This window comes from Podarcis gaigeae, assembly GCF_964106915.1.
Source record: "Podarcis gaigeae genome assembly, chromosome: 9".
Lineage (NCBI taxonomy): Eukaryota > Metazoa > Chordata > Lepidosauria > Squamata > Lacertidae > Podarcis > Podarcis gaigeae.
The window spans coordinates 69407157-69425916 of NC_139685.1; the positions used below are offsets into that span (position 1 = coordinate 69407157).

The 18760-nt window shown below is 43.6% G+C and overlaps 1 protein-coding gene across 5 annotated transcripts in view; it reads left to right on the top strand.

The window, feature by feature from the left end:
• Nucleotides 1-5737: 5737 nt before the first annotated feature.
• Nucleotides 5738-18760, top strand: part of CNOT6L (CCR4-NOT transcription complex subunit 6 like) — a 43180-nt gene continuing 30157 nt past the window's right edge. Inside the window, exons 1-2 of one of the 5 annotated variants that reach the window (XM_083756589.1) lie at nucleotides 7783-8178; nucleotides 12426-12468. In XM_083756589.1, the coding sequence (XP_083612715.1) occupies nucleotides 8100-8178; nucleotides 12426-12468 (122 nt within the window). In that variant the 5' untranslated portion in view covers nucleotides 7783-8099. Of the gene's footprint in view, nucleotides 6075-7753; nucleotides 8361-12425; nucleotides 12509-18760 lie in introns of those variants that run through there. The other 4 variants (XM_083756593.1, XM_083756591.1, XM_083756590.1 and 1 more) reach the window with 4 other exon arrangements.

An 18760-nucleotide genomic window follows, 5' to 3' on the forward strand; every position in this document is an offset into this window, starting at 1 on the left:
GTGCATCCACATGAAAGCTTATACCAAGAATAAACTTAGTTGGTCTCTTAGGTGCTACTGGACATTTATTTTATTTTATTTTTATATTTGGTGGCCATCATGTTAGAGATGGGGTTTCACCCAATTAAACACTTTTGATCTACGCTTCCGGTCCACAACAAGTGTTTTGGTTTTTGACTTTTCATGAGTAAGAATGGGCAATCACACTTAAATGAGTAAGTACTTAGAGAGGTGTGTAGCTGGGTAGATCCAACTATCATCTATTTATCATGGCTTGGGAGTTATTGGGATAGCTCAGTTGGTAGAAAACAAGACTCTTAATCTCAGGGTTGTGGATTCAAGCCCCACACTGGGGGCATTGCAAGGGGTTGGACTAGATGACCCTCGTGGTCCCTTCCAACTCTACAATTCTGTGATTCTGTAGAATCAGACCACCACTTCCCCACCCACAACAAATATGCTGCAACTGCTGTTACAGAAAGAATATGATGATGATGATGGTGGTGGTGGTGGTGGTGTTTATTTATATCCCACCTTTTCCCATCACAGGCAGCTTACAACTCAAGGCAGCTTACAACTAAAATAGAAACAGCTACAAACATAAGGGGAAAAGCAATCCTTAAAAAACACACACACAATTAAACATCAATAGATTAAACTTTTAAAAATTCATCTCTTTATCCTAATTTTAATCGAAAGGGGGAAATATTAAAACATTTTTTCTGCCTGTTGCACAAAAGGTCCTTCAAGGCAGTTAACAATGTTAAAAATAAAAACTATTAAGAACAGCAAACTTGAAGCGGTCCAACATTTAGGGATCCTCAGGGACTCCAGAAGTTTTGATAACAGATACACCATCTCTGACACTACAATAGCATGGAGTCCGTCATACTATTGGGAGCTTTTTGTACAGGAATCTTTTCAGTTCATCCCCCATGTTGTCAGAAGTGTTCAATTGAACAGTCCAAAGCTTGCTGGTCCCACAGCGACACTAGAAGGGCAACATTTAGGAAAACCCCCGATAATGTGGGAGGTCAATTGCAATTCCACTTGTATCTTACAGTGGAAGACAGTTTCAGCTCCAGGTTTTGGAGAACTCTTAGGCAAGACACACTCCATGGTCCCTCACCTCGATGAGCCTACCTCTGCATTGCGGCAGATACAACCAGCTCATGCCAATGCTCCCCTCCGCTGGAAAGTAGACCCACATCAGAGGCCCAGCTACGCTGTTCCTTGGTGCTGGCCCTGGCAGAAGAGAAATGTTTGTTATTTATCAGGAGCCACCTGTCTGGAAGCAGCCCTGTGTACACTTTGGCTTTAAAGCACATTCAAAGCACATTTCCCCCCTCAAAGAATTCTGGGCGCTATAGCTTGTTTAGGATTGCTGAGTTTTGTAACTCTGCAAGAGGGAAACAACAGTGCCAGGTCACTCCTCCTGAAATGAAAAGGAGGTGAATCATCAAGCTTGCGATTTCACAAGGGATTCTTGACCTTTTGAGTTTAGTTCAACCTCCGCATTACTCCTTCGGAGCCTCAGAGGCTGGCAAGGATTCAGGGCGTTCCATCCCAAGACTGCGGTTTTATAATCCGCCTGTGCTCTTATTACAGGAACAGAGCCCGCACGGTTGGGCTAAATCAAAGCTTTTAGTTCACCTGCTGAGCAAAACACTAGGGACTTGCTTTAAGCATTCATTATTCTGTTTCCTTTTTTAATTAGCTCAGCTTTGGTCTCGGGTCAAGTAAGTTTAAATGGGATCATGTACTCCAAATTTAACTACTTGTGTTTTCTTAATACTACACTAATTGCATGTGGGAACAAAATGGGACAACCATGGAGAGGGGACGGTTATCTGATCTGGAGCAGGCCATTTGTGTGTGAAGGCATATCTAGTCCAGGGTTGTGAACCTGGCACCCATGGGAGATGTGGCACCCATGAAGTCTTGCACTGGTACCCTTGGGCAGGTACCCCCAGACTCTGAGCTTTCAGATAAAAATATAAAGTAAGTCTCTAGCCCTCCTATGAAGAAAGTTATAGGGCAAAATGTGCAGGTATCTTATGAGTGAATTCTGTGAAATGAGCATGAGTATTGTGTGGCCACTTTGTATATTTTCCTGGAGCTAAGGAATGTTCCCTGTTGCTATTAGACAGCAAAAGTGTGTGTGTGTGTAAAATCAATAATGTGTATAATCTCCACCATCAGAACAAGCAGGACATAGCTGACTTTCCATAGTAACTATTAGGTTTTCAGGGGTGGCTGTCTCTAATTTTGTGTTACGCCACACTCCCCATGGAAGCCACTTTGTTACACCATGCCCTCCACAGCATACCCTCCGAGGGACGCAGGTGGCGCTGCGGTCTAAACCACTGTGCCTCTTAGGCTCGCCAATCAGAATGTCAGCGGTTCGAATCCCCACAACGGGATAAGTTCTGATTGCTTTGTCCCAGCTCCTGCCAACCTAGCACTTCAAAAGCACACCAGTGCAAGTAGATAAATAGGTACCATTGTGGCGGGAAGGTAAATGGCATTTCCGTGCATTCTGGTTTCCGTCACGGTGTCCCGTTGTGCCAGAAGTGGTTTAATCATGCAGGCCACATGACCCGGAAACCTGTCTGCGGGGGGAGATTGTGGCCCCCAAAATACACAGTTTCTTCATGGCAGCTTCCCCAAAACACGTTCTGGGGCACTGTGTGAGATTGCGGCCCCGAAAAAGGGGCCTGATATACTGCATCTCTTTTTCCTTGCCCTCTTTCGCACTCTTCAGGTGCGTACTTTAATGCTTGGGGGGGTGATGAAGGCAGACAAAGAGCTATAACCTGAGATATAAAAGTGTGATACGGAAATTAGAGGCCACGAGCAAGAAAGGTCAGGGTAAAACCACACACAAAATCAGAGTAATGACTGTAAGAGCAGATTCAAAGTCGCTTACTTAGAAGAAGGCGGATCTGTATCAAGTGTTGGTGGGGGCGAGGAGAGTTGGTTGTATAGATCCACTCAAGTTTCATCTGAATTCCACCGTTAATTATCTGTCTGCATGATGACACCGAGGGAAAAAGCAAAGCAAAACCACAGCCCTGCGTGAGTCACTTCCTCCTTCCATCATTCCCAAAACATCATCTTAATAGCAGCTGCTCATACCTCGTAGGTTATAATTATTTGAAGCGTTCCAACTGATACCAAAAGGCAACTCGTCAGATTGTAGTTTGGCCTGAATAACTTCATCTGTTGCTGCTCCAGATAAGATCTAAGAGGACTTGTGGAGAAGCTAGTAAAATGCTGGTTAGACGATGTTACTGTTCAGTGGATTCGCAGCTGGTTGACTGATCAACCCCCCCAAAGTGCTCACTGAAATCCCCACATTTTATTTAAATTATACAAATGTTTTTCACCCTCCGTTAGAGTTAACCGGCATTTCTTTCTCCTATACGCTCACAGCATTTTCAACAATCAAGGACACTTTCGCCTCAGTCAGAAAAGAATATGTTTTAAATAGGTTTTCGTTGTTTATCACTTGCTGTTTTGCCAGCCCAGGGCTCCTTTGGGAGGAAAGTCGGGAAGTAGATTTAATACGTAAAGGGAAAGTTTCACGCACACACACACACCCTACACACACCAAGAAAATTGTCAATGAGTATGCATCAACAAAAGCATAATGTCCAGATCAAGGGAAGTAATAGTGCCACTCTATTCTGTTTTAGTCAGACCACCCATGGAGTACTGTGTCCAGTTCTAGGTGCCACAATTTAAGAACGATATTGACAACCTAGAACGTATGCGGAGGAGGGCAACCAAGATGATCAAGGGTCTGGGAACCAAGCCTTATGAGGAATGGTTGAGGGAGCTGGGCATGTTTAGCCTGGAAAAGAGGAGACTGAGAGGAGATAGGATCGCTATCTTCAAATATCTCAAGGGCTACCATATGGAAGATGTAGCAAGCTTGCTTTCTCCAGCTCTGGAGAGTAGGACTCAAACCAATGGCTTTAAAAAGGAGATTCCGACCAAACATCAGGAAGAACCTGTGAAAGATTCTTAAACTGCATAATATGACAAATAGGGTTTTTGTACATAAATAGGGGTTCTTATTTGCTCATACTAGAAGCCTCTGAATCGTGACAGAGAAGGTGTGCCTGGTTATATACAGAAATAATAAATCTTGGGAGATGGAAACAAAAACCTGATGGAATGGAGATAATCAGTGATACTTATCTAAGGATGTAGACTCTGTAAAGGAGAGAGAGGATGTAACTCTGTATGTGAGAGGGCATACAAACAGAATATATATATATATATATGCAGGTTTTGGTGTCCTCGGGTGTCTTCCCGTGTAAAAGTTGGGGTGTCTAGGCGACGTTTCGACGAGGTCTCACTCGTCATCTTCAGGCTGGTGCTTTCGGCTTCTGGTGGCTCTTCGGACTTCTAGTTTCTCGTAGGTTCTTGTCAGCTGGAAGGTTTCCTCCCCGTAGAGGTAAGATATTTGCTTTCGTAGATTTTCACGGGTACAGGAATGCAGGTTTTGGTGTCCTCGGGTGTCTTCCCGTGTAAAAGTTGGGGTGTCTAGGCGACGTTTCGACGAGGTCTCACTCGTCATCTTCAGGCTGGTGCTTTCAGCCGAAAGCACCAGCCTGAAGATGACGAGTGAGACCTCGTCGAAACGTCGCCTAGACACCCCAACTTTTACACGGGAAGACACCCGAGGACACCAAAACCTGCATTCCTGTACCCGTGAAAATCTACGAAAGCATATATATATATATATATATAACATTAGAGAAGCAGCCTACACCACAGACTCATCAGAGGGGTTTAGTAATTCTGCACCCCATTAGTAGTTTCATACTGGAAACATTATTCTGAATTCTGAAGATGTTTACAGCAATGTAATGAAAGCCAAAATGCTGCAGATCTAGGGGCTACAGATTGGTACATGTTGTTCACTGTGGCAAAAACAAATCATAACTTAACTGTGCTTTAGTATTATGACAGGAATGTTTGCAAAAATAAAAAAGCCTTCATTCGCATGCATGCATAATTTCCCGTTAAGTCTGTAACAGAAGGGTCATGGCAACAGAATGTTTTTCCAGAGAAAAACATTACTGGGAAGTGGAGGCCCATAGGAACCAAAAGTAGGATTAGAGGCTGACCTTGAATCTTCTGCCGTTTAAAAAATGCAAATTTGCACTTTCTCTTCAGAAAGGCTACTGTGTCATTGGACTCAATGGTAGGAACAGTTATGGGGTTCGGACAGAGCAAGTGAATGGGAAACGTACAAAAGGAGGGATATTCCTAAACAGATCATCTTGGATTCCACTGTTAATTATCTGTCTGCATGATGACACCGAGGGAAAAACCCTTGAAGCCTTTCTTTATATGATATTCACAGAAAAAGTAAATCACACACTTTTATAATCCATTGTCCCGAAAAACTTTATTTCGCCTTCTCCACAAGATCTGTAACCAGAGAGATTCTGAGCCCCCAATAATTCCACCATGGTTTGAATATGAGATTGTTAAGGAAGGTTGGAGAAATCAAGCATTTCAGAGATGGCTGGGGATTAGTGCAGATTAATTTCATCAAGTAATTGTGCTTTTAGTGGGCGCACAGTATGAGAGGCAGAAGAGGGATGTAAAAAACACCCCCCTAGATTTCAATAACCTTCTGGTCTGCGTTTCAAAGGTTTGTATTATCACAACTACTGCTTTCAAGAAAGGCTTGCAGAGACCTTGGCATTCTCATTAGTGACGGGAAAGGAGCCTTGTCGCCTAAACAACAGGGAGACAGCTTAACATGTTTTGGTAAACTAACCCCGGAAATGCGTTAAAGGTCCTTGATACAGCAGAGTTCCCAGTTGCTCATTTCCCCACCTCCCAGATGGACGGTGATAATTCAGTCCATGCTTTATGAACAGTAAAATTGACGGAAAGTTTTGATAGAAAGGTCCAGCCTCCTTTTTTCTTTCTTTCTTTTTTTTTTTGGAGGTGCTAGGCATTGAGGGGGAAGGCTCCAGAGTGAAAGGGAGAGCTCTCTGACACACAGCTTTAGAGTGGACCTGTACCTGGAAACCACAGCCCAAAAGGTAAGTGGGGATGAGCTTGGAGATGTCCTTTGGTAGAATATGACTCTCAATCTCAGGGTTTGGGCAAAAAAAATCCTGCATTGCATTGACTTCATGACCTTCGTGGTTCCTTCCAACTCTGCAATTCTGTGATTTCCTTCCCTGCTCTTCCCTGCCTTGCTTTGCCTACGCTAAGGATTTCATGTCATTTCCATTAAGCTTTGTATATCCATAAATGGAGTAATGAATTTATGTTACATTCAGGAGCCAGGGTGTGTTATATGCAAACTTGTGAGTGTAAGCTTTGCTCCTTCTTCCTCTGGGTTGCTACTAAGCAAAAGTGAATTTGACTGGAAGCCAGTGAACATTGGTGCATCGGCCAAGATTTGGACCAGTGTTGAGTGGATCTCCAGATTAACACCACTGAATTATGCTAATGTCAGAATGGTCCTTCCAAAGCACTAATGTGTTTGTGTGGTCCACTATGCTGTGAACACATCCATTTATAATGCAAGTATAGAAAATAAAATACTGTAGTTCTTCCTCTGTTGCAAAATAGTGAACAATAGAATGTGCATGCCATAGGTATTAGTCAAATCAGTGATTTAAGGGTTGCCAGGCCGTGAGAATTTGTGGGGGGGGGGGGGCTTGTTTTAAAGAAGATATATTACCTTTGACTGAATTGTTCACAACCAGTCTCTGAACATAATTTGGGCTTCCAGTTCACAAAGGCAATACCTTTAAGGAAACCTGATACTTATGCCTTAAGGCCAGATCACATAACATATACATTGTTTACCTCACTTGCTGACCTGCAGCTAAATGTGTGAGCTGCTTCCATTGGAAAAACTGTATGTGCGGCAGAGATATTTTTATGAGCTAAAGGAGCAGATGCTCAGGGCGGCAGATTGAATGGGGTGGCAACAACTGTTCCTAGTAATCGTGCGGATTAGAAACTCGTGCAGTGTGAGTGCAACTGGGGGGAAATCTTGCTTCCCCCATAGTCGCAGCCTTGGATTCAAACAGAAATCAAACATCACTCTTGCCTTTTTCCGTTTCCATCTTGCTGCTTTGCTTCTGGCTCACATCACTCCAAACTCAGAACCCTTTCCTTTGATTCCTTAGCAGCCCATCATCTCAGCAGGAAGCTAGCTTGGCTATTCCAAAAAATTAGAAGCCAAGGCATACAGCCTAACACCCTGCCCCACCCCACCCCAAACAACCCCACATAGCAGTATTTTTGTGTTCTTGTATCGTAAACCACCACCCTGTGCTCCTCGGAGAGGGCAGTTTAGAAATCCAACAACTGAAATACAGTAAATGGAACTTCTGGCAAGGATAAATCCGAATTGAATTAGAAGGGGGCCAAGGCATTCACCAAAGGAACTCTCATAACAATATTTTTGTGTTCTCATATTGTAAACCCCCTTGTGCTCCTTGGAGGGAGGGCAGTACTGTATAGAAATCCCACAAGTGAAAACAAATGAAACTCCTGGAAAAGGCGGGGAGGGAAATACAGGGCTGCGTTCTGGCCTCGTCCTCCGCACTGGGCAGCCACACGCAAACAAACCCCGCGCGTGTGGAAGCGCCCTTGCGCGAGGGCAACGCGCGTGTCGCGAGCGAAAAGCCTCGAATCTGGGTCGCGTGCGCGCGCGAGAGAGGAGGGCTCGTCGGGACGCCTTAGCCGAAGAAGAAAGAGGCGGGAAGAAGAAGCGGCGGCGGCGGCGGCGCCTGGTCCGTCCCTCCTCGCCGTGTCATCCAGGCCCCTCCTCCGTTATTAATCCCTCTTATTGAAGGGGGGAGGGTGGAAAGAAGAGGCGGCCCGGGACTGCCCGCTTCCCCACACGCAGTCCATACCGTCCTGTCAGCGGCGCCGCCGCCGCCTGCCCGCGCTTTCCCTCTTCCCCCGCCACAGACACGCGCGCACGTCTGTATTCCTCTAGGAGAGACACCCGGGCGCGCCTCTCTCTCTCTCTCGTCCGCCTCAGCGCCAGGCCCGCGACTCCTCCGCGCTTGGCTCGGCCCGGCCCGGCCGCCGCCTCCTGCATGTCTTTGCTGCCCTCAGCCCCGCCGCCTGAGCAGCCGCCTCAGCCCCCTCGACAGACGCCCAGGCTGCTGGATGCAGGTGAGCCGCCCGAGGGGGGAGACAAGGCCGCGCGCGTCCCGCCCATAGACAGACCCACCGGGTGGCTGACGGGTGGGGGGAACTGAGGCGGCGGCGACGACCGAGAGGGAGGCCTTGTTTGTTTCCGAGGCGGACTGTGGTGGAAATGGCCGCTTCTTCCCCGCGGCCTCGGCCCGGTGGAGGTGAGGAGCCGCGCGAGAGAGGCCCCGGCGCCCCCTCAGGCGACGGAGAGCCTGCCCTTCCTGACACGCGGGGATTGGGGTGGTGGTTGTTGTGGCGGAGACGGTCGGGGCGCGTACGTGTGGAAGTGGAAGCGGGGAGACGGAGGAGCGTGTGAACGGGCGGCGCACCCGCGCGCGGGTCGGACCCTGGCCGGAGTCGGTGGCGCAGGAATCCACGGGACTTAGCTCCCAAGTGGGTTGTAGTCACGGCATGGTGGCGAAAGGCTGCCGGGTTGTGTCCGTGGCGGTTGCACGGAAAGTGACGGGAGTGTCGTGCTTCGAGGAGGAGGGGTGGCCAGCGTGGCCGACCCAGGCAGTTGTGCTTTTAAGTGCGTGTTTGGGTGTGTGTGTGTACACATATGCTTCCCTGGATAGCTCAGTTTGGTTAGAAAGCGGTGTTGTGGACACCAAGGTCGCAGGTTCCTACTGGAGGGCTGCTGTAGCAATAATAATAATAATAATAATAATAATAATAATAATAATAATAATTTATTTATACCCAGCCCATCTGGCTGAGTTTCCCCCGCCACTCTGGGCAGCTCCGAATCGAGTGTTAAAACAATATATTCCTGCATTGCAGGGGGTTGGACTAGATGATCCTCAGGGTCCTTCCACAACTCCTACGATTCCATCTGTTGTAACCGCTTACTGCATTTTAACGTGGCAGTTTTGGTTCCTAATCTCTTCTAGCTCACAGGCACTCCTGAAACGATTAACTGCGCCTGAAATTGCAGGGCACTGAGCACACACACACAAACCAAACCCCGACTTGGAAGCTGCCTGCTTCCAATACTATAAACTTATGAATGTAAGGGTTTAGCTCATGTTTGTCCTTGGGTGACTTCACTGTTGTAAGCCTTCTCTGGCTGGAGAGGAGGGATAGAAACACTTAGAAATAAATATGTGGCTCAGTCGGTAGAGCATGAGACTCTTAATCTCAGGGTTGTGGGTTCTTGCCCCACGGGCAAAAGATTCCTGCATTGCAGGGGGTTGGACTAAATGACTCTCTTGGTCCTTTCCAGCTCTTCAGTTCTAAATATGTTGGTGATACTCTGAGGATAACTATTAGATTGTGAGTAGGGATTGCGATGTGATTTTATATTGGAGTGGGCCTGCTAGGACAATTTTCCATGTAACATGGCCATAAATTATGCTCATCAGAATTATAGGCTGAATGCAGCTTTCTGACACGTGTATTTTCAATTATTGTCTGTCACATAATTTTCATCTTTGGGTGACCATTTAAAAAAGCCTTAATATGTGAAGGGGCCCAAATAAATATGTTGTATGTGTTCTAGATTGAAACACAACCTGATCCAGGTAGGGTTAATTGTTAGGGTGTTGGAGCTGGACCAAGAAGAGCTGGGTTTGAGTCACTTCATAACCATAAAGCTTCCTGCCAGTTGCACTTCACTTAGTGTTGTTGTAAAATGGGATAATAACATCTCCCTCCGCCTGCATACCAACCTGAGATCCTTGGAGGAATGGTGGAAATGTGAGCTTTAGATAGCTGGTGTCCATTATGTTTTCTATTGGCATGTAATATTGTGTTGTGAGATGCTCTGGAATAAGGAAATCAGGGGGATTTGACAACTGTGCTCTTTAAGAAGTACATGTGTTCAGAGGAAATCTGGACAGTTTATATGGACTGTTCCCTAACAGCAAGAACACTGTGAATTTACACATCAAGTCTGGGCTCAATCCTACATCCATTTACCTGGTGTAATCCCACTGAACCCCAGTGGGATTTACTTCTGATTAGATTTGGATAGGATTGCACTGTAAAATGGTGTGAGTAAGGAGGGGCTGTAATGTACTTGGTGTGTTGAAACTTCTGTGTTTTGTTCCCCGCCTTTGCAAGGTTAGTGTTTCTGCTGTCTTGAAAAGAACGTTTAAAAAACTCCCCAGATTCATTAAATTGAGTAAACATATACACAGAGCTTTAAAAATGTATACATATAGAAGGCATGGCCCCTGAATGAACATTTGGTTTGCTGATGCATATGTCTATCTACAGCACTGCAAAAGGAGAGGGGAAGCCAGGCTCATTCTACAGGAGAGAAACCCATGGCTGCTCCTTTTCAGTCTGCGTGCACTCTTAATGTGAGAACTTTCAAAATGTAATAGTCACTCTAAATGTTAATATTTGATTTGCATCTTCCTTACTGCTTCAGAACTGTTGCTCTCTTCCACCTTTCTTTGGATCATGTTCATGTACAGCAGCCATGCTGTCCAGTCAAGGTGTCGTATTTCACATGTCGTATTAGAGCAAAGAGAAAATGTTTCACGATATTTTCAAGATCAGAGTGAGGTGGAAAACTGCACTAATCCCCTCTTCCCCAATATACTATTTGGACTGTCTCACCAGAGTGGTGCATGCTCTGGTTATCTCCCGCTTGGACTACTGCAATGCACTCTACGTGGGGCTACCTTTGAAGGTGACTCGGAAACTACAACTAATCCAGAATGCGGCAGCTAGACTGGTGACTGGGAGTGGCCGCCGAGACCATATAACACCGGTCTTGAAAGACCTACATTGGCTCCCAGTATGTTTCTGAGCACAATTCAAAGTGTTGGTGCTGACCTTTAAAGCCCTAAACGGCCTCGGTCCAGTATACCTGAAGGAGCATCTCCACCCCCATCATTCTGCCCGGACGCTGAGGTCCAGCACCGAGGGCCTTCTGGCGGTTCCCTCATTGTGAGAAGCAAAGCTACAGGGAACCAGACAGAGGGCCTTCTCGGTAGTGGTGCCCACCCTGTGGAACGCCCTTCCAGCAGATGTCAAAGCAATAAACAACTACCTGACATTCAGAAGACATCTTAAGGCAGCCCTGTTCAGGGAAGTTTTTAACGTGTGATTTTACTGTATTTTTGGTTTTTATGGAAGCCGCCCAGAGTGGCTGGGGAGGCCCAGCCAGATGGGCGGGGTATAAATAATAAATTATTATTATTATTATTATTATTATTATTATTATTATTATTATTACTAGTAGGACTCAGGCAAAGGATCTGAAGTGGCAGTCCCCATGTGGACTAGTGCTTTCATGCATGCTGAATCTGGGTATGTGACACATGAGAAAGCCACCACTGATAGGCCTTATCTAGCATATTTGGCAATGTAGTTGTGTTTTAATTCTAGATTAATCCTTCAGTTTTTATAAATGGATCTCTGTAGTCTCAGGAGTTTTGATTTTAGTATCTGTACTTTAAGACAGGTTTATTTTCACATTTTATTACCGTAATTTATGTCCTGTTAGACTATTATTATAATAATTCATTAAATTTCTATACCATCCTTCATCCAAAGATCACAAGACAGTTCACAATCTAAAAATACAAAAATACCTACCATAATAACAAACAAAAACAATACCCCATATGCTTCAGATAGAAGCCTTAGGGTAGCATATTACAAAGTCAAGAGAGAGTTATTGCATCTGTATGATATGTGTGTTTGCACACATACCTGTTGTGTTTGCACACTTACCTATTGTCACGCACAGTTTTGTACTGATAGCTTATTATGTAAAATTACCTAGCATATTTGACAGGTACAGACAAATACATAGCATGTGAAGAGCATGACAAAACCAATATATGCTTTATAAGTGTTCACTAGTGTATTCTGACTGTCCATAAAATACTGGAAACAGCTTTAAGGCACACAGTGATTTCAGAAGAAGTTGGAAATGAAATTTAGAATGAAGCTCCAATGGGAAGAGATCTGTCTTTTGTTTATGGTGTTCTACAAGGTGTAATGAACACTAAAGTTGCGAAAGTTAATAAGTTTCCAATGTTGAGTGGAAAGATTTGTTTCAGCATGGCAAAATTGTGAGTTTGAGCGCCTTCCTTTAATTACATAGCTATCTTTATGCTTCTGAATAGACCCTTGGATTTCAGTAAATAGTATGGTTGCTAAACATACTTTTGTAAAAAGTTTGTCAGAATGGGATCAGGTTTAGTATGTGGTAGACAAACTTTCATGTAAGTGGACTGAATTCCCTTTGTTTATCTAATTTTCTCTAGAGCTAATTATTGGAAGAAGCATTGGATTGGCCTTGTCTTTAAAGTGAGGAAAAACACCAAGAGAAAAACACTCAAAACTAGCCGTGAGCTTAGAATTTAATGTTGTTGCTCTGACTCTTGTTCCACTAAAAACTTGGTGGGTTTGCTGTTTTCCATAACCATGGTGAAATAATCTGTGCAAACAAGAATTAATGCAACAGACACTGCTAAATGTACAGAATGACCTGTGAAAATAAGTTTAACTGAAGAATCTGTATTCTATTTAAACATATTACCAAGCCTAGTCACTTCAGTCAGCATTGTGCCTAGTTCCTGACAAATAGGAAGTGAAGCTGATTAAAGAATGGATACTGCTTGATCTGATTTCACCATTTGCTCCACTTCTACCCCGCCCAACAGATGTAAATAAGTTACAGCATGTCAACCTTTTTACTGAAATAAGACTTTACAAGTGGAACTATTTTTAAAAAATAATAATGCAGGCAGCTTGACCTAAAATTCCTGTGTTAGCATTTAAACTTTTGGCAATCTTCTACATTGATTAGGCACATTAACTTCAGGCAAGCTAAAATCAACTCTGACAATTATAATGGCGTCCTTTGTGTATTCAGTGTTTGCTGATCTCAAGTGAGTGGGTCTCCGGCATAGTGAGCATATTCATATGCAACAGGTGCTTCTGAGGAACCTATCCTTTTTCACAGAACAGGCATTACTCACATTCAGGCTGTACACCAGCTGCAGACTGGCATCTAGCATATTCAGCTAACTTTGTTTGAAATGCAGTATGGATATATAAAAACATGCAAAATAGCTCCTTATTTGAACATGCTGGATTTCTTGAAAAACCTCTGGCACTCGACCTTTCAACTCCTATTTTCAAGCAATTTCACTATCATCTTTTGTTCATCAATATTAGCTTGTCCTAGCTCTGGGGTAGCCAACGCTCTGACATCCAGATGTTGTTGAACTCCCAACTGCCATCAGCTTCAGCTGGTATAGCCAAAGGTCAGAGATTATGGGAATTGTGGGGACGCGGGTGGCGCTGTGGGTAAAACCTCAGCGCCTAGGACTTGCTGATCATATGGTCGGCGGTTCGAATCCCTGCGGTGGGGTGCGCTCCCATCGTTCGGTCCCAGCGCCTGCCAACCTACCAACCTAGCAGTTCGAAAGCACCCCCGGGTGCAAGTAGATACGGTAAATAGGGACCGCTTACCAGCGGGAAGGTAAACGGCGTTCCGTGTGCTGCGCTGGCTCGCCAGATGCAGCTTGTCACGCTGGCCACGTGACCTGGAAGTGTCTGCGGACAGCGCTGGCTCCCGGCCTATAGAGTGAGATGAGCGCACAACCCTAGAGTCTGGCAAGACTGGCCCGCATGGGCAGGGGTACCTTTACCTTTACCTTACATTGGTACCCTTGCTCTAGCTAGGCAAGGATGTATGAACAGGGTGCTCAGCGGTTGTACCTTCTTAGTCTAGTTTTGTATAGCATTTTTGCTTCTCTTAAGGAAGAAAATAGAGTTTGAATGTATTATGTAGACGTCACAGCATCAGGAAAAATAAGGGTTCACAGTATTTTTCTGATGAGTGACAAAGTTGTCTGGATTAATCCATCCACATCTTACTCATAGGCCAGAGACAGAAACTTCTGTGCCTTACATATAGACTGATGCATAGATTTTCCCTTCACTGTTGCCACGATGGGGAAAAAATAATATAATCTTCCTAGCAAATAGCTTATTGGCACAGAAACTTTCTTAGATGTCGTGTTAACCGCCTTGTATTCTTATGGGTTTTATGGATCCCTGAGTGTCTGAATTCATAAACTTGGTACGAACTTTTAGGTTACACTTACCAGGATAGTCACAATCCTGTGGTTTCACTATTATTTCATGGTGATTAAACAAATGACATCTTTTAATGACATACTTGTTGGATATTGAAACAAAATGGGAGAACAGGATAGAGTACAGTGGTACCTCAGGTTACATACGCTTCAGGTTACAGACTCCGCTAACCCAGAAATAGTGCTTCAGGTTAAGAACTTTGCTTCAGGATGAGAACAGAAATCGTGCTCCGGTGGCGCGGCAGCAGCAGCAGGCCCCATTAGCTGAAGTGGTGCTTCAGGTTAAGAACAGTTTCAGGTTAAGTACGGACCTCCAGAACAAATTAAGTACTTAACCCGAGGTACCACTGTATTGGAAGTACTATGCTGGATTTTATTTACCTGCAGCTGGTTATGCAGTGATAATTGTGGGTATGGTCTACGGATAAAATTAAGCAAAGGCAAGGTTTATAAGGGTCGCATTTAATATATTGCAATGGCTTGAATTTTTAATCTCTCACTGCATGGCTTGATTTCCCAATACACCGTTTCCTCAGCGTTTTTCCCTGAGAGAGCTATATTCCAAGAATTGTTTTGTTTGCCTTTTCTGTGTTGTACAAGGTTAAGACCTTTAAGCAAAGCTAGTACACGTTTAATAGTAACCTCATTTGGAAGCAAAGCTTCAGTTCCTTCTTAAGTCTGATCAAGTTCAGTGGCATGCAAAGTACTTCACCAGAGGACGTGATTGATCGGGTGTAATTCAGATAAACACAAGCTAAGCTCGGTTGTGAATAGGATTTGGCAGTTAGTGTCCTTCCTTGACAAATAATGTAATGCAAAATAAGAAGGCCAAACGTTCACCAGTCCAACAAATGGTATGAGCTATGCTTTACTAGTGGAATAACATGTGCGTGCCCCAATTGATACTCATGCAAAAGTGTGTTTAATGGCACAGTCTTACTATAAAAATGGAAATCTCATCACTGCCCATTTAACATAGCATAATTATGCAGCAATATTAAGCTACTGAAAAGGAAAACATCTGCTTTTGGCACTTTAGTAGAGGCATAAGTTTGAGGGCTAATTAGAAATGATGCTTATAAGATGTGAGAGAGCTTTGAAGGCTGTCATGGGTGTTACATTTTGTTAACTTCTTACAGTGTAAATGTATTAGTCGATTTTCTTAGGGATTGGGAGCTCATAAGCCATGCTGTGTATCTATCCATAATAGAATACACCAGGTTTCCAGCTCTTTATTCTAACCACCAGTTTGCAAATGGTTTCCAAAAAGAACTGAACAGAGGGTTTGCTTTGTAGGAAATGTAACATCGGTGCTGTTTAGAATTAATACTTCTGGGAAAGTAGTTGTTGCATTTTTTTAGGTTTTGTAATTTTCCAGGCAAAACTATTCCATGTCAGGCCATTTGTAAGTACCATGTTTTTGGTAAAGAAAGTGAGAACAATTGAATTAAAAAATGTCAAAACTAGAAACACCCTCCATAAAGTTAGTGGGTCATTGCAGTGTACTACCGAGGAGTAAGAAATACCATCTCTAGTACATTCAGATGGGATTTCTGTTAGACTGGTTTTTGACCGCTGACACTTTGGACTGGTAGTCTGTGTCTCTTCATGCTTAATGCTTCAGAGCTAGGACTTGGTTATAGTAGTGGTGGTTGGTTGAACTAAGTTCAGTGTTTTTAATAAAACTTGGAATGATCTGATTAACTTTTTAAAAAAGTGTGTAAGCATATAAAATATATTCTCAGCCTTTTGGCTAAGAAATCATTTTCTGTTAAGATAAAGTCATACATATATTTTTATGTATTAATCAGCATATCAATTTATTAGTGTTAGTTTTCTTTGTTTACCACTATAAATATTTCTCAGCATTTATAGATAATTGCTGTAATGCAAGATAGCTGATGAAATTATTAATCCCTTAGACTAGAACCACTGCGTTTGTTTGTTTGTTTGTTTGTTTGTTTGTTTGTTAAATTTGTATGCTGCCCTTCATCCAGAGATCTCAGGGTAGTTCACAGCATAAAAATGTAAAATAAAAACACTAAATACATGATTAAAAACAAAGCAAACCTATAATTCTCCCACCAAAAAAAACCACACCACACTTAAAAGAACATAGAATATTAATCAGCCTGGTTGAAGAAGAACATTTTTGCCTGGTGCCTAAAGGTGAAGGTGTCAGGTAAGCTTTCCTGGGGGGAGAACATTCCACAAGCAGGGAGCCACTGCAGAAAAGGCCCTTTCTTGTATGACCATTCTCAGGGCCGTCTTTAGCATATGTGGCGCCGTGGTGCAAAGATCCCCTCAGTGTCCCCAAATTTAGTTTTTTTGGGGGGCCTCCCAATGCAGGTGAAACTCTAAAAATTTGAATATTGTGGAGAAGTTCATTTATTTCAATAATTCAACTTAAAAGGTGAAACTAATATATGAGATAGACTCATGACATGCAAAGCAAAATATGTCAAGCCTTTATTTGTTATAATTGTGATGATTATGGCGTACAGCTGATGAAAACCCCAAATTAACAATCTCAGAAAATTAGAATATTGTGAAAAGGTACAGTAGCTATTCAATCCATAACACCTACAATGGGTTCCTGAGCCTAGACAGAGGTCTAGTTCAGTAGGAAGCACAATCATGGGGAAGGCTGCTGACCTGACAGTTGTGCAGAAAGCCATCATTGAGACCCTCCAAAAGGAGGGAAAGCCTCAAAAGGTAATTGCAGAAGAAGCTGGATGTTCCCAAAGTGCTGTATCGAAGCACATTAATGGAAAGTTATGCAGAAGGGAAAAGTGTGGAAGAAAAAGGTTCACAAGCAGCAGGGATGACCGCAGCCTGGAGAGGATTGTCAGGAAAAGACCATTCAAACGTGTTGGGGACTTTCACAAGGAGTGGACTGAGGCTGGAGTTAGTGCATCAAGAGCCACCACACACAGACGGATCCTGGAGATGGGCTTCAAATATCGTATTCCTCTTGTCAAGCCGCTCCTGAACAACAATGTCAGAAGCGTCTTACCTGGGCTAAAGAAAAAAAGAACTGGTCTGTTGCTCAGTGGTCCTAAGTCCTCTTTTCTGATGAGAGCAACTTTTGCATCTCATTTGGAAACCAAGGACCCAGAGTCTGGAGGAAGAATGGGGAGGCACACAATGCCAGGTGCTTGAAGTCCAGTGTGAAGTTTCCACAGTCTGTGTTGATTTGGGGAGCCATGTCATCAGCTGGTGTTGGTCCACTGTGCTTCATTAAGTCCAGGGTCAACACAGCCAGGAGATTTTGGAGCACTTCATGCTTCCTTCCACAAACGAGCTTTATGGGGATGCTGACTTCATTTTCCAGCAGGACTTGGCACCTGCCCACACTGCCAAAAGTACCAAAACCTGGTTCAATGCCCATGGGATTACTGTGCTTGATTGGCCAGCAAACTCGCCTGACCTGAACCCCATAGAGACGCTATGGGGCATTGCCAAGAGAAAGATGAGAGACATGAGACCGAGCAATGCAGAAAAGCTGAAGGCTGCAGTTGAAGCATCCTGGTCTCCGGTAACACCTCAGCAGTTGCCACAGTCTGATAGCATCCATGCCACGCCACACTGAGGCAGTAATTGATGCAAAAGGGGCCCAAACCAAGTACTGAATGCATATGCATGCTTCTACTTCCCAGAGGTCCAATATTGCTCTATTTGCAATCCTTGTTTTGCTGATTTCATTTAATATTCCAATTTTCTGATATTGTTAATTTGGGGTTTTCATCAGCTGTACGCCATAATCATCACAATTATAACAAATAAAGGCTTGGCATATCTCGCTTTGCATGTCATGAGTCTATCTCATATATTAGTTTCACCTTTTAAGTTGAATTACTGAAATAAATGAACTTTTCCACGATATTCTAATTTTTCAAGTTTCACCTGTATACATGTGCAGTGCTCCTCTCAATGTAGCTTAGATGTTCAGCAGCTTGTAGATAGAAACAGCAGTTCCATGTAAATAGTTTGTAAAGCAAGTTAAAACCTGTTAATAGGCAGGCTTGCTGGATCTGATCCAAGTTCTCTAGTGGATTTATGACTGTGTGGTATGAATTATTACACACTTGTGTGAGAATTTCTATCACATGATGATACTGCCTCAAGTGCCTTCGCAACTGCTTTACAGTTGAATAAAGTTTAGCTTGTTTCTCTGCCTATACATAGTTTTATTTAAAAAAGGGAAGCCAAACCTCTTGCTTTGCAGACTTTCACTAGAGCAAATTAGTGAATGAAGACTTGCTTGCATATACAAGGCTTTATTTCTTGGAGCAAGTACTTGGGTTTCAAGGCTGCCTTCATTCTATAGAAATCTGAGTAAACAAAAAACAAATGGAAGAGCTGCTCAGTCTCTTCAGCTGTGTGGATTCAGTGTCTCACATTTGCTTTTAAGTTAGATGAGAAAATAGAACTGTAAATTGAAGCTGTAAAATAAAGGGATCTGATAAACAAGCAAATTGTTTGGCAATTTA